A 16445-nucleotide genomic window follows, 5' to 3' on the forward strand; every position below is an offset into this window, starting at 1 on the left:
TGTTTTTTCTTCTTTGCATTTGTTTGCGACAAAACATGGTCGCTGTTTGTCTCCACAAGATTTTATGTGCACATTTTTTTGCAAAAGTAATGCAGCGAAATTCCCCGTAAGTATTTTTTTTTGGCAGGAAATTTTACGTGTTTAACGCCATGAAAAAACATGTTATTTACACATCGGTGGAATAACATATATTGTTATTTCAAGCCTAATGGTGAGCTTGCTTCACCACGAAGTATTGCTTGACGGAAAAAGGGACAATCTGTCGGGAAACAAAAAGAACTTATAAAGTCCATATTTCTTTTTGATAGGGAAAACGTATATTGTTTTTTTTATGTGTTTCTGATGATGAAAATGTTTTTTTTTAACGCGTCAAAATACTATAATGAATGTTCTTTAAACAAACCTAAATAAACAATATTTTGAGTTTGTCCAAATTTTGGTAGACAAGGACTGGATTCAACTCCCTAGGGAGCTGTTAATATTAAAATATTGCAACAGAGATAGAGAACATTTTAGAAAAGGTAATACTAAAGTCTCGGAATCTACAGGGCTTATGACCTATCATTGTCTGGTTTAAATGAACATCACCTGCATAAATTAAGGTTTCAGCTCTTTAACTTCACAAACATTAACATGTGAAAGAATTCAAGGAATATAATAATAAATAAAAAATAGCCAATGATGGGTCATAAGCCCTGTAAATGCCTTGACTTCTATATTACCTTCTCTGAAATGTTTTTCATCTCTGGAGTAATCTGTTAATGTTAAAAGCTCACCAGGGAGTTGAATCCAGTCCTTGTATACAAAAAATTGGACAAACTGAAAATATTGTTGATAAATTCACCTAGTCCATGAAAAAGTATAGAAATTGATAAATAAGATTTTCAGGCGTTGCTTAGTATGTAGGTGAAATAATTCAAATAAATGAATCTCACCCGCATAAATAAAAATTTCAGCTCTTTAACTTCACAAACATCAACAAATGAAATAATTGAAGGAATATAAATGTTCAAATATGGGCAGAATGGTAAATGTTACACAGTGTGTAAAGTGGCCACTTAAACCAGCCAATGACAGGTAATAAGCCTTGTCAATGCCTAGACTTCTATATTATCTTATCTTAAATGTTCTTTATCTCTGTTGTAATATGTCAATATTAACAGGGAGTTGAATCCACTCCTTGTCAACAAAAATTTTGACATACTCAGAATATTGTTAAAAATATGTATGTTTATAAAAGGCATTTGTGCCGTGTACACTAATAATACATCAATAAAAATAATACATAAATAGATTGTGAATGGAGCTCTTACCCAGCATCCTGATAATGGCCTTTCTCGACTGCGTCTGGCGGTTCTCCCCGTGCACGGATCCCTTCACCCCCTTGAGCTGGTGCCGGGACCTGGCGCGGATCCTCAGGCCCATGCGGCAGTACAGCACCATGATGACCAGCGCCGGCAGCAGGAAGAACACGATGCTGGAGATCTCCCAAACTGGAAGCCCGTAGGGCTGGGTCAGCATGGCGCAGAAGGCGGACTCGTATGATTTGTTGTTGGAGTCTGAAAAAAAACACAACAATTTTGTTAGTGAAATTAATATTTCAAATATACCGATGTCTGAACAGAAAAGACGGCAATACCTCTTATGGATTTCTCAAACGAGATAAAATAATTATTCAGGAATGTGGAAATCCAGGCATTTACTAGGTTCAATAATTTGGCCAACAGTTTGTTAGATGAAAGGTACAGGATACTAAGACCAACTAGACTGTCTGACATTTTCTATATATTTATAATATTAAAACTAACCATCGTAAACATTTTATCATCCCTCGTAAATGGGAAGCATTTAACAAGAACCTTAGTAGTCTGATATATTTAACACTCCGTGGCGTAGTGGTCAAGACGCTTGACTCACGCACGGAAGGTTCCGGGTTCGATTCCCGGTGAGAACACAAAAATTAAAATGGATTTTTCTCAAGCCTGGGTGTTCTGTGATGTAATTCACCACTGAAATTGGGCCTCCTGGCCTGTTGTGGTGCAAAATAAAAATAAAATAAAATAAGTGATATTACTAGTAAATCTCTAAAAATATTAGGCTTCATGTTACGTGTGACTAATGAATTCAAAAACATAGACACTTTGAAATTGATGTATACTTCATTAGTGAGAAACCAGTTAGAGTATAACTCTTCAATATGGACTCCTTACTACAACTGTCACCAAAATTCTCTTGAAAAAGTCCAAAAAATTCTTTCGGTATATGAATTTTAAACTGAGAATCAGTCATGAATGTTTAAATTACGATTTTTCACTAAAAACATTAAATTTGTTAAAACTTAACGATAGAAGAAAAATTATAGACCTTTTAAATTTATTCAAAATTGTAATTCAATTCGGGATTGCCCTGAATTATTATCTCTCATCAACTTCAGGGTGCCTGAGAATGACTAGACAGGTGCCACCGTTTTGTATCAACAATTCACGGACAGTGTATACTTGTAATGCCGTATTAAACAGACTTCATGAACTCGGCCATAGTTATTCTCACGTATCTGATATATTTAGTGTAGGGTATTGCTTCTATAGAACAAACCTTTTGAACTTTGGAACTCGAAAGCAGTACAATATTTTTATTTTGTTTATCTTGAACCAAAATATATTTGTTGTATAAATTCTGATGACAGTTATAACTCGAAGGATGTCAAATTCTGTAATAAAATGTCCTACCAATCGCAATGTAATACCCTTCGTATAACATTATTTCTTTGTTTCCAATATTAAACTGACATTTACTCTTTATCTCCAATAAAAAAGTTTATTATTGTTCAATTATCCTGGAAAGTACAGCCTTTATGTCAATTTTTATTATGCAGAAATGTAGATTATGTGAACAGCCGTAAGATGACATTATTAGTGTAAAACACATAAAAATCATCCATCTTTTATATCCTGTACCTTTCAGATGTAAGTGGAGATGTAATGCGTCTCTTAACCTTTAAAAGACTGTGCTAAAATAACCCCTAGAGACGGTGGTGTATAATCGAGTGATATTTTTTTTAAACCAATCAACAGGCTTTTGAAAGCATTAATGAATATATAAGTATATTATATGATAACACTCAATCTAAACAATAAAAAAAGAAAAAAAACGAGATACTTTAAAATTCAGATATTTAATATCAAAACAAAAATTTAACATATGTATATTATACTAGCTGACCCGACACGTTGTCCTTCTCAAACGTTGTCTTGCCTTGGAAAAATACTTCTTATTGATAAGTAGGTATTTAGATAGATGCTTGTAATGAAATTCCAAAACTAATAATTGTTAATGTTTAAATATTAAATTTAAGTAGGTACTTGTTTATGGTTGAATTCCAAAATTTTTTTTTTTTTTTAATAAATACGGAAATCATTTTGCAAACATCAAACTCCAGTCTTTTCACCAACAGAGGGGTGTACTTATGTTGGAATACGATTTTTTAAATTTATTAAATTTAATATTATTCTAGTTTTACCAAAAATCTAGTTAAAAAAAAATAAATGCGTAGAAATTATAAAGAATTTAAGGAAAGAATCGATTGAGATCCACAAAAAACAAATGTTTTTTGTAAGCAATTGAAAAACAAACTTTCTTTATACACAAAAAAACAACATCTTTCGATTTATTTGTAAATGCATTCTCCTCGAATGCAACCCTGGTAGATCAATGAATAAAAAATGTATGTTCTTTACTTCTTTTTTACACATAGATTGAAGATTTTCATATCTACGAACACGCACAGCGCAAAGATCTATATTTCTCTGAAAACTGTGGTAAATCGGTTAAGCTGTTTAGAAGGAGTTCAGTGACATCACACGTACAGAGGAATTATATATATAAAAGTTTTCCGTAATTTTAAAAGAAAATAAAATAATTTTAGGCTGTGTTTACAAAATACGACTTCATTATTTAAAAAAATGAAAGTGATATCATGAATCTAGTATTGTTTTATACATAGAATTGACATAACTACGTAAGGGTTGAATAGGTGAGAAGGTTTTCACGGTCACTGTTATCATTTTTTTTTCTTTTTTGGGTGCTACCGTGTGTGTTAGATTTGTTCCGTAGTTTCGGCTACCATTGCAGGAGCCATCTTCAGGGTAAACTCTCCGTGATTTGATAGCGTGATTTTAAGAGAACGTTTGAAAATGGCAAAATCGGATAATTTTCTTATTTTTTATCAGATAGCCGTAAGATGATGTTCTTTAAAACTCCGCTTGTAATTAAGGCCATTAAAAACTTGATTATAATGCTTATTAAGTCAAGATAAACTCTCCGTTTATCCTGAAAATGGCTCCTGCAATCGTAGCTAAAACGTCGGAACAAATCCAACACACCCAATATCACCCAAAAAAGAAACATATTTACATGAGGGATAATCTCTTTAGCTTTCAGGATTTCCAAATAGGTAGAAAACCTACCGGCTCAAATAAAAAAGATGTCAGATGTCACTTGAAGCCTCCTCTCTCTTACTCAAGCGATCAATCAATAAACCTACTTATGGTCTAAGACCGATTGTAGATTGGAGAAGACAAAAGAAACAGGGCTGATGACCTGTAATTATCTGGTGTAAGCTGATAACTTACAATCTCAACTCAAAAAGCTTAATCCAGATTTATTGGAGAGTTGCAGATTATAAAAAAGCATTAAAAAATATAAAAAATAAAAATTGATTCTTGGAGGCAGCATTAAATTCTTAAATTTTAATTCTTGAGACCTCTTCCATCTGACTTCTTTCGAGTTTTAGAAGCCACTCTTTTGATTCAACTGGGATTTTTTTTCGTTTTTTCGTCGGTTAGTGTGAGTAACCTCTTGAGATAACTTATTTTAGTATCGTGGTCCTATAAATCTTTATTGTCTTTCGGAAAAACAAACTTCACATGTGGAAGCGCAAGACTGCATTTATTTATAGGATTTATGTTGTTGCAAATTTTTGTAGACAAGGACTGGATTCAACTCCTGGGGAGCTGTTTATATTAATTATTTAATTAATAATTCAATTAGATGAATCTCACCTGCATAAATAAAGGTTTCAGCTCTTTAACTTCACAAACATCAACACATGAAAGAATTGAAGGAATATAGATGTTCAAATATAAGCAGAATGGTGAATGTTACACAGTGTGTAAAGTGGCCACTTAAACCAGCCATTGACAGGTCATAAGCCCTGTAGATGCCTAGACTTCAATAATTTATTTGATGGTAAGCATTTAATTTCTACAGTACGTTTAAATTTAAATATTAGTATCGGCTATTCAAAACATTAAAATTTTGCTAAAAACAAAGGACCTCACTAATTATAAAAATGTCTAACATTATGCCCAGGCATAACCTTTTAACAGGTTTATACTAACCAAAATATTCTTCTTGACAAAAAAAAACGTGATTCCTCAAAAAGGGCTCGGTTCGAGTTCAAAAATTATTTATTTTTATTTTGTTATTAAAGGCATAGAATTCAAGAAAAATACCTCGAATTTTCATTTAAAATACTTTCACGTCTTTTTAATAGGAATATTTAGGCTTTTATTTTATAACTTTCCCGTTTAATTTATTATCTTCAAATCTTCACAAAAAAATTTACTTAAATACTTTAAACTTATATTTTTACGAATATACCTAAGTTAAGTATAAATTTTAAAATTCATAATCTGCCGGTCCTAAAGTAATTATATTTTCGTTTAGTAAACTTTTTAAATATTTGTTTAAATTATTGTTTTCATCAAATTTTTATGTACCGTATTTTTTGATGGAGTGATTTTAAGAGGGCGTTTGAAAATGGCGAAATCGTGTAATTTCCTTATTTTTTATTAGACAGCCGTAAGATGATGTTCTTAAAAACTCCGCTTGTAATTCAAGCCATTAAAATCATGATTATAATGTTTATAAAGTCAAGACTTTACTTAAAAAATTACAATAATTTCACGCCCGTATACCGGCAAGTACCGCCGGGTGGTTTAATATTCCGAGTGAATGTTTTAACTAAAATATTCAAACATTAGCTTTTAATGTTGAGTAATTTTTTATTGGCTTCGCTCTAGTTTTCCGGATGTAGAAAAGGCAATTTGTGTTATTTAACACATTAGGCTGAACCGGAAATGAAATAAAGTGTTTTTTCACCCTCCTAAGTATACTGTAAATTAGTTGATAGAATTAGAGAAAAAACGTTGAACCGGATTGTGGTCACGTGGCAGGCAATTAGTGACGCGGACTCGCAGATTATAGGCGGTTAATGTAATGTTTTGTGAAACCGTTTCTTAAAAACGTTTAGAGCAGCGTTTGCGAAAAATCTGGTACAAGCAACTACTAAAACAGTTTAAAAAAAAAACAGTTTCAAAAAGCATCAGCGTTCGCGTCCAATGCGCATCGCTACGTTGGTAAAATGGGAGAAGAAAAAAAATATTTATTGAATTTATTTAAGGTTGTCAACTTTACATGGGACTGCCAAAATCTATTAGCACTCATTGACTTCAAGGTACCTGGACGAATGACCCGTCAAGTACTTCCGTGCTATTCTGAATCAACTTTATGTACTCGGCAATAACTATTCTCACGTGACTGATATTTTCGCATAAATTATAGTTTATAAATATAAATAAACTCTTTTCAATTATTTCAAAAATGGTAAACGGAAACTTACATTTGCCAAGCTATAGTTATGTACCTATAATATATTTTAAAATTTTATTGACCTTTTTTCTAGTTTTTGTGAATTGTTTTTTGTTTTTTGAATACTTATTTTCAACTTGAAAAAGAAAATAAGGTTTAAAACTTAACTTTTCTTCAACTTCGTATGATGAAATTTTGTAATTATTTTTTTTGTTCAATGTACCTATAAAATTAAATAAACCTACCAGTCCTTTTTTTTAAAAAAAATCTTTAAGCGAAAAAAACATCTGTCTTATTTTTAAATTTTTAAATGCCTTTTAGTGACTTATTTTTTACACAATATAATGGCGTATTCCTTGAATGAAACCATTGTGTTATAATATGTACATTTAAACTTTTTATGCTTTTTTTTCTCTCTCGTTTGTCTACTGTATATTATTTGAAGTGTTTATTTCTACACACTATGTATTTTTTGAAGTAAAAGGCACTAAGTGCCGCGTATATTGATAAATAAATCAAATACGTTTAAAAAAATGTATTTGTAATATTAAATTTCACAATTAAAAAACACTATTTTCCTAGGTATGGCCCTGAAAAATCTTGGAAGAAATAATTATAAATTGCAAATAAATTAATCGGAAATCAGAAGAAATTTTTAAATCACAATATATCAAAACATCCGTCAGTGTTAAATACGGCATAGGCGCTGAAAGAAACGAATCGTAATGAATTTACCGGCCGAAACCATTAACTATTATGGAATTCATATAAACTCTAGCTTCAGTTTATATGAAAATAAACATATAAACTCTAGCTTCAAAAGCTTCATATAAACTCTAGAAATTCGTGCCGATTATTGAAACCAGTTGATAATATAAAATATCTAGGCATTGTAATTGACAGAAATTTGCGATGGGAGACACAGGTTCAGTCCCTGGTATCTAGATTAAGAAAACTGTGTCATGTTTTTAGCTCACTCAGAAACATTCTGAACGTTAGCACTCTTAAAACTGTCTACATTGCGCTTTTTCAATCGGTAGCTGTTTATGGCATAATTGGCTGGGGAGGTTGCTCGACAGTTGTCATGAACCCCCTAATCAAGACTGATTCTTAGAGTTATGTTTCGGTGCCCTCCGACCTACCCATCTGAACCATTATTTTAATTGTTAAAAGTTCTTGATATTCGTCAAATCTATATCAAAAATGCATTGACAGTTTTCTGGTCGGGCGACTACGGAAGGAGGTCCCAACAGAATGCCCGTACGAGGTTTTCGCGTAACCTAAACTACTTAATACCGAGAACGCGTACGATGTTTGCTCGGAGACACTTTTCATATATGGCTCCAAGAGTGTTCAACGTCTTGGATGAACATATGAAGTTCTCCAAAACAACGTCTATATTTAAGATGAAGATCCATTACTGGATTGTATCGAGGGGTAGAGACCACTGTATGAGATTGCTTCGGGAATAAATGCATAACATCGCTGCTGTTTTCATTAATATCCATACACGTATATCGTATATGTGTATGTCATCACTGTCATACGTATTATTATATAACTTTTGATTCCATTTTCGACATGTATTATACATTTTTATTAATTTTATTTTTCTATTACTATTTTGTATATTGTTTTGATTATTTTTCACATTTTTTTTTTGATTACCTGTATATTGTTTTAATATGTAAATAAATATTTTTGATTTTTGATTTATATATCGAAGAGTCCCGACTTAACGCGGAATTTTCTAACAAGTCGGGACATAAAAAAACATATAATTGTATCTATGTAAAATTGTGTATTTTGTGCATTAAATAAATAATAAAAAAAAAAATAAATAATTGAAAACGTGAAATGCCTCGAAAGCTGGTATTTCAAATATCAATACAATTTGTATCAAGCTTAATTACGGAAGTTTACAAAAAAGTTTAATCAAAACCACTATGTCATAATCATATACAACACATTTAATAACAATATTATATAAATACATTTGTAGTTTATAAACACTCGGCTGAGGAAATAAGCTATTTAAATAATTGGTCCATGGTCAGGCAAATAATGGCTTAAGTTGAAGATTCAACCATACTTGTGTTGCTAAAGTTTATACCAGGCTTATGGTTGTAAAGTTTCAAGCAACTTATGTTTACATCACCAACGAGACGGATGTTAACTCTCTTGCTTACGTTTAAATTCATGTGTAAGCAAAAAAAAAACGCGTTTATATATGACAACAGGCGAGTACATTTTAGAGAAGGAAAAGTAAAAGTCTAGGCATTTACAGGACTTATGACCTGTTGGCTAGTTTCAGCGGCCACATTACACACCACACAGTGTAGTGCTTGGCCACTGTGGCGAGCGTTTGCCTTTGCGGTGCGACGGGCGGGACTCGACGCGGGCCGGTAGCCAGTTGTTATTCAACTCTTGTATTATGCCAGTACTTCTATATGGGTGCGAATCTTGGCACCTTACCAAAGCTTAAAACACCAAACTTCTGAGTTTTGAGAGAAAGCGCTTGAAAAGAATATTAGGTATAAGGTTGTTCGATTTTATAACTAACATTGAAGTCCGAGGACGGACGCAACAGCCTCCTATAACGAGCGTCGTGAGGATGCGGTGGTGGACCTTGCTTGGACACGTGCTGCGCATGCCTCAGGAGACCCTTAAACCAAGTTGCCTCTTCTTTAAACGTGTAGGCTCACACCGTCCTGGAAGGCCATCGATGACGATCTTTCGACTTTATTCGGCGGAATTAAGGGGCGCTGCGCTGGATTGACGTGGGAAAAGACGAAAATGCTGGCTGGCAATAGGGTTTCCTGGAGGCAACTGGTGATGTCCATATGCTCCATCTAGGAGTGGATGTGAAAAAGAAGAAGATATAAGAAACGTGGATTTTTCTACTTTTATATAAGCCTTTATTTTATTTTTGAGTGTTGGAATCAGGAAGAATATTCTATACTCAAAGTGAGCCAATCAGAAACTTCCTAAAACCAGGAAATCACACAAAATCTAAGCTGATACCAGCGAAATTGTTCTGTATTCCTTGCATAACGTGATAGCTACATGTCTTTGGATGGAGTCCAGTTTCCTACGGTTGACTTTATCCTTACTTAATACTTTATACACTGTACAACACTGCTTATTTGCGATTTACACAAGAAGCACAAAATGTCGAGTCGCGCGCGTCAAGATCAAACTGGTTTAACTCTCCCGCAAATTAAGTGGTCAGACCTTGAAACGCGTGCGGATCCCGCGCGCGTGCACCTAACCCGCGCCGCAAAACGCTCGCAGTTGCGAATAGTGCGTATCCACAGTTGTGGATATCCACAGAACAGAAATATAAAACCACCGTGCTGACAGGACATATGCCGTTAGTAGCCAACACCAACGTGCACTGATTTTTTAGAAATATGTCTTCTTCTTAGATAAACAGTAACTTTTGGAGCATTTTGAGATCAAAAATGGGCAAGAATAAAAATATTTCAACCAAATCGGAAAAAAATACACTTTTCAGTTATTCTTATTAATTGGAATAATGGCCATGGTGAAAGGGTTAACCATCAGGAAGAATTCAAGTGATAATCTTAGAATTCTCAACATAAAGTTTCAAGATGCGGGCTATAAATTTGAACAAAGTTTTGGGCCAAAAATGATGACACAAAGAACTTTTTGACCTAAAAAAAGTTGGCTTTAGACAATTTTTTTCCAGTTTTAATTTAAGCTTATCTCTTGAAGTGTTTGTTTGTCTGATCTTAAATAAGTAAATTAAAGGATTTAATTATCAAAGATATTATTTGATCTGAATGAATTAAAAATAATCTCTCTGATTAATGAATTCTCTTATCAAGAAGTTCAGTGCTACGGAAAATTGGATTTAAAAAATGATTTTACACCTGGTAAAAATTAGAGCATTCAATTGTACTGCTAAGTTTCTCAACAATGTCCGAAAAATTAATAAAATTTGAACTACGTCGCAAGTTCTGCCGAATCAACCAATGATAGAGTTTTGTGATAAATTTCTGGTTTCTGGGAAATTTTTAACTCGCCAATCAGCAGAACTCACTGACGAGAACTTATGACGTAGAGAGTAATTTCAAAATTATAAAAAAAAGTTTAGTGTGATAGTCTATTTTTTATTATTTTAATAATCACTTAACTTGCTATTTGGATTTATATATCATTCGGTGATCTCAGGCATGATAGGCAAATATATGCAATACCGGGATTTCGGACTTTATCGAGGTATTTGTATATTCGTAATAAGGGTTAGTTTTTCGTTTTATCTCCTAATGTGATTGGCTAAAAGGCTTTGTCATGCTTATATAAAAAATCACTGCACTATTGCCATAATCCAGGGAAAAAATACTGGAATACGTGTTAATAAAGAAAAGTCAGAGCCTGATTTACTCTGAGCCCTCTAAAATTATGACACTCAAACCATGCCTTAAGCGAATTCAGTCATTCTTTAATCGCCAGCAGTTTTTTAACGTGAGCTTGACATTTAATTCGAAACCAAAATAAAGGAGAAGTAAAATACCTGATTGTGTCGTAAAAGTGTGCAAAAACTTTTCGGATAAAGGAAAAATACTTTTTACTGATAAGAATTTGTTTATGATTGAATTCCAAAACTTAAAATTATACAAACAAACAAGCCATCACGCCGTTTGCCCGTAGGGGTAGGCAGAGAGGATAGAACGCCATAATACTCTATCTTGGCATACAGACCTCGCTTCCTCTACATTCATACATCTTCTCATGCACGCACGCCGATTATTCCTACTTTTGTCATGTCCATCTTCAAGTATTTATATGTATATTTGGATAATTTATATAGCGTCGTTTTTGTGAAAATCACCGTCATCAATCGTCAAAAGATGGATTTGATCGTGCCATGTCTTTCTCAGCCTTCCTCGTTTTCTGCATACATCAACATTTGCATCGTAGATCCGTTTAGTCGTTCTTTCGCTGTCCATTCGCTCTACATGTCCAAACCAACGCAGCACCCATTTCTTGATTCTGTCAATAATGCATGTCTCAGCCATACACACTTCACGGATCTCGACATTTGTGCACCTATCATACATCGTTTTACCACATTTGCCTGAGGGATCACATTTCGACAGCACTCAACCTACTTTCATCGTCATTTTTCCAATTCCATACTTCGCTCCCATACATTAGAGTTGGCACTAGAACTCCGTTGTGAACTGCTAGTTTGGCCTCCTGCGATAAACATTTGTTTGCCAAAGTAGATTTTAGTGCACCGTTCACCCTGTTCCCGGCACTCACCCTCCTTTCAATATATTTCTCGGCCTTTCCGTCCCTAGTAAAAATTACTTCCCAGGTACACAAATTCTTCTACCTTATTCAGAATATCTCCGTTCACACTGATCTCACATTTAGTTATATTTTCATCCCTTTCAAAAACCATCATTTTAGATTTATCAACACCTCCTGAAACTGTTGTAGTGTTCTTGTAAAATAATAAAAAATGTGTAACACTAATAACAAAGTTCTATTTAAATAATAATTTATATTGAAGTGTTACGAAGTGAATGCTGATTCAATTAACAATGATATGTAGAAATTAAGAAATTGTAAGGAAATTAATCAATTCAGTACCTATTAAAAATAATTTATGTTTGTACACGTTAAAATACATTTTTTATTACAAAAAAAACTACATCCTCAGTATTTTTCAATATATGCATTTTAGTCGAATGTAACCCTGGAAGTTCGATGAAAAACACATATACGCTCCTGACTTTTTTTCTGATGAACATATGGAAGAAATTATTATTTACAAACCTCATTTACGTAAATCAGATTATTTTGAAGAAAATTGCATGTAAATTGGTCCAGTTGTTATTGAGTCTATAAAAGGCAAACATATATACATGCATTTATATATATCTAGATGGCCAAATAGCAGTAGGTTATTTAAGATAGGGCATACGTATGTTGAAAATGCCTGCATATGAATTTTACGTCCTAAAAAATAATTTTCTGGTCACCGTTATCCATCTAGAAAATATAATGTTCCCGGTGAAGGGCCCACGCTGACATGTGATCGTATCTCTCAGGATGTGTACATCACATGTGATATCACATAATGGGATAGCGAGGAAAGCCCCATATTATGGGGTAGTAAGTGGCACATGCCTTAAGTGGCGCCCTAAATAAAGAAATACATCGCCAGGGGTGCATGAATCTGGGGTTCGTTGGACAGAATTACAACACAAAACAAAATAACGAACAGACCATCACGTTGTTCCCGTATGGGTCAGGTCAATAATCGCGTTACTCTTTTTAAAATTTCAATTTCACATATTGCCATATGAACCTTTTCCTCACTGAGCATCCAAAAATTATACATGATCCGAATGGGGAGACCAAATGACCCCAGCGCCTACTTGCATATTGTAACGTATGTATGTCATCTTGCCCCGTTTTTAAGCACCGCGCAAATACTTACATTTCCCACAATAAACTTTGAACAAATAATCGGTTTCAAACATTTTGTTGCCAGATTACTGGCCGATGTTTACCGACACTACAAAATATATTGTCGAAAATGTATTTGCGCAGTGCTTTAAAATAAGGCATGATAAAATATTATTCGTTGCAATATAGCGTCTAGAGAATAAAAAGTTGGAAGTGTTTATGATCGTGCAACAATTTATTCATGTTTTCACGTAGACATATTGTAACGGGCATAAACTGCTGGGCGTCACAGACAATAATCACGCGACCAATCTTTAATTTTTTTCTATGCCAAATACATGCCTAAAAACGCGGCGTTTCTAAGCCTTCTTTTTTGTCTCAAACATGTAAGCAATGGATCGCTGGCTCTTGGATATATGAAACTACCTTGGTGTGAGTGTTTAAATTACTTTTATTTTATGCTGATCCACGATCTCCAAAATTATCATTAATTTAGTATTTTAATTTACAGAGCCCGTTTTCTACCTATTTATATTTATTTGATATTTTATATACGTTTTATATTACATATAATTGTCACCCAAATTACATGTGGGAAACATGATGAAGTCAATCTGAGGTGCTACGGAGATGAATGTCTCTCTAACTTTTAAATAATATGGCACTGCATTAAGAAAAGAAACTATTGAATCGCGGAGCTGTCTTTGAAACCTCCTGAGTTCATAGCGTGGTGTTGGATACCCGATCAGTGGACCACAATTCAGCATTATTGATAAAGCGGACCCAGATGAAACCGATGCTTTTCAAAATCCCATCTTCTACGGATCTCCATGCTGTTCTGATTGACATCCGGTTTCCCTCGTATAATTTAATTTCAAATCTGTTTATCCACAATATTTTATATACATTGATCATCAAAGAAGCATAACATTTACAACTTAGAAGAATAACATCCAAAATGATTTTATTATATTTAATATATAGTAAGAATTAAATTGATGATATAAGAATATTTATAATCAAATTTCGTCTATTTGTCAGTTTAGATGATTTAAATTAAAATTTTAGTAGTTAGTAGATAAAGGTATTTTATTCATCATATTCAACACATTTTAGGAATCAGGTATTTTCATCAACATATTTTAATCAATTTAAAAATCAGGTCTAAAATACCAAATATTAATTGTATAAAATAAACATGTGTATAATTAAATTATCTCCAAAACATTTCTGTGTTTAGTTTTGTTGTGGTCTAGCCAGTGGCCACTGGTTTTGGGAGGGAAGGATTGCAGGTTTGCGTAGGTATATTTTGGACAAAGGCTTGGAAAGCTTAGATTATAGTTGGTTTACCGATCCTTCCCAACCGATCATGATAATATCTTACTCATCTGTGTATTTTATTTTTTATTAATTTTTGTTAGCTTGCCGCATATGTACATAAAGCGAAATCGACCCCTGTATTATTTTGGTCTTTTTTCGTTTTAATATTAAACGATTTGAAAATTTAAAAACAAAAACAGGAAAATGTTTACTTCTGTTATTTTCACGATTACAAAAAATATAGGGCAAATAGCTGTAACTTGCTTTAACTCGAGTTATCAAATAAAAATTGGTCAATGGGGGATTTGAATCCCCCTCTTCGGTCCGGCTAGGTTGACTGAATTTAAATTGGCTGTTTTCAGTGCTCCCTTTCACTGAGCGTTTAGCAAATGATATTTATTTATATATACGCCGAATGGGCATTTTTGAGGACATATTTATACATACAAAATTATCAGTATGAGGACAAGGCTGATTGATATATTTGGTTTTGAACTTGAAAGTTATAAAACGAGTCTGATTTATTTTCTTCTCTCACAATATAATTATTTAACTTTTCTTTATATTCAATAATGTTTTCTTTTTTTGTTTTTTCATATTAATGTATTTATTTCTTTAATATTTTTGGTTGCTTATGTGTATTTACCAACTTGTTACTATTGTTATAGTTATGAAATTTTATTATTTTTTGTTATGTATTTATATATGTATTTTTTTTCATATTTATATTCAATATATGTTAAAGGCAATTAATGCCGTTTATGTAAAAATAAATAAATAAAATAAAGCTTTGTAAATGAAATCAATTTTAAAACCTCATTATTATATTTATTTAACTGCTCCCCTGCAACTAATGCAAGGCTTTCCTAATATACCCATAGAGTACCTAATAAAATGAAATCAGTATGTCCTAATTGATTTTTAATTACGTCACTTTTCTTGGTCGTTATAAAAATCCCCAATACTTGTTGAAAACCCCCATAAACTATTAACACTTTTATACACCTATATCATTAAACTGCAATTATTGTTAGTTTATAAGGAAACTTTGTAAATATTTAAGTTATTTTTATAATGTCTTAACAAGATAAAACGCGTCACATATATTTAAAAAAAAAAAAAAGTAAAAATTAATTCAATTAAAGTGTTTTATTTTGGATACTTTACCAAATCAGTGTGAAACAGTACTTATGATTTTCTTGTTGTTTTACTGTAGAATGTTTTATTATTTAAACTTTCTACTGATTATGCTGTATAATTTTTAGGTTTTTTTTTTTTAAATATAAATCTTGTATAATTTTGTATAATCTTGTATAATTTTTATAAATCATGTTTTTAAAAATTCATGTTTTAAAAAAAAAAATATTAAGCCAAATATGTTAATATTATAAATGTTTGTAAAAGGCAGATTTGCCGTTTATGTTAATAAAATAAAATAAAATAAATCCAAATAGCTAAACCTGTTTGTGTAAAGGACAATTTTTAAGAACACTAAATTCATCGTATGTCAATCGTTTGTTACATATGGGTGAGGTGATCAGGATAACGCTTTATGCACTAGTCAAGGAACAGTGAAATATAGTACAACTACATTTTGAATGAAGATTTTATGTCGGCCATGCCAGTAATCGAACTCAGGATCTTAAACGTGATAAACCAAACAAGGTTCAGTAAGAATACAGTAGAATAATTTAAAAAACGTTTGTCAATGATTGTTTCTTGAGTTTAAAAAATACTTCGTTTGTTTCTCAATTTATTTTAGTAAATATAATATTTTTCGTATATTTTCTGTTGTATGGAGCTTTCCACATTAATTTTACCGTAAATATAAATATATGACGTGTGGAATTCCCACACCGCAACACAACGCAAGGGTTGTTTTGTTATTCAGCCCTTATTCTCCAGACCCTTATTCAAGACTTGAAGACGCAAGTCATGACTCCCTGAAAAGGGAGGAGTTTTTCAGCTCTTTTCAGGACACCTGAATTTCATAATATTTCTTGTGAAACGAAACAAAATGATTTACT

The 16445-nt window shown here is 32.6% G+C and overlaps 1 protein-coding gene across 1 annotated transcript in view; it reads right to left on the minus strand.

Annotated features, from left to right (window-relative positions):
* Nucleotides 1-1313: 1313 nt before the first annotated feature.
* CapaR (Capability receptor) overlaps nucleotides 1314-16445 on the minus strand; it is a gene marked incomplete at its 3' end in the record, with an annotated part of 100655 nt that continues 85523 nt past the window's right edge. Inside the window, exon 3 of the mRNA XM_088238925.1 lies at nucleotides 1314-1559. Coding sequence (XP_088095051.1) covers nucleotides 1314-1559 — 246 coding nt within the window. The remainder of the gene's footprint in view (nucleotides 1560-16445) is intronic.

This window comes from Micrasema longulum, unplaced genomic scaffold, assembly GCF_059751315.1.
Source record: "Micrasema longulum isolate JH-2025_06_02 unplaced genomic scaffold, ASM5975131v1 h1tg002008l, whole genome shotgun sequence".
NCBI lineage: Eukaryota > Metazoa > Arthropoda > Insecta > Trichoptera > Brachycentridae > Micrasema > Micrasema longulum.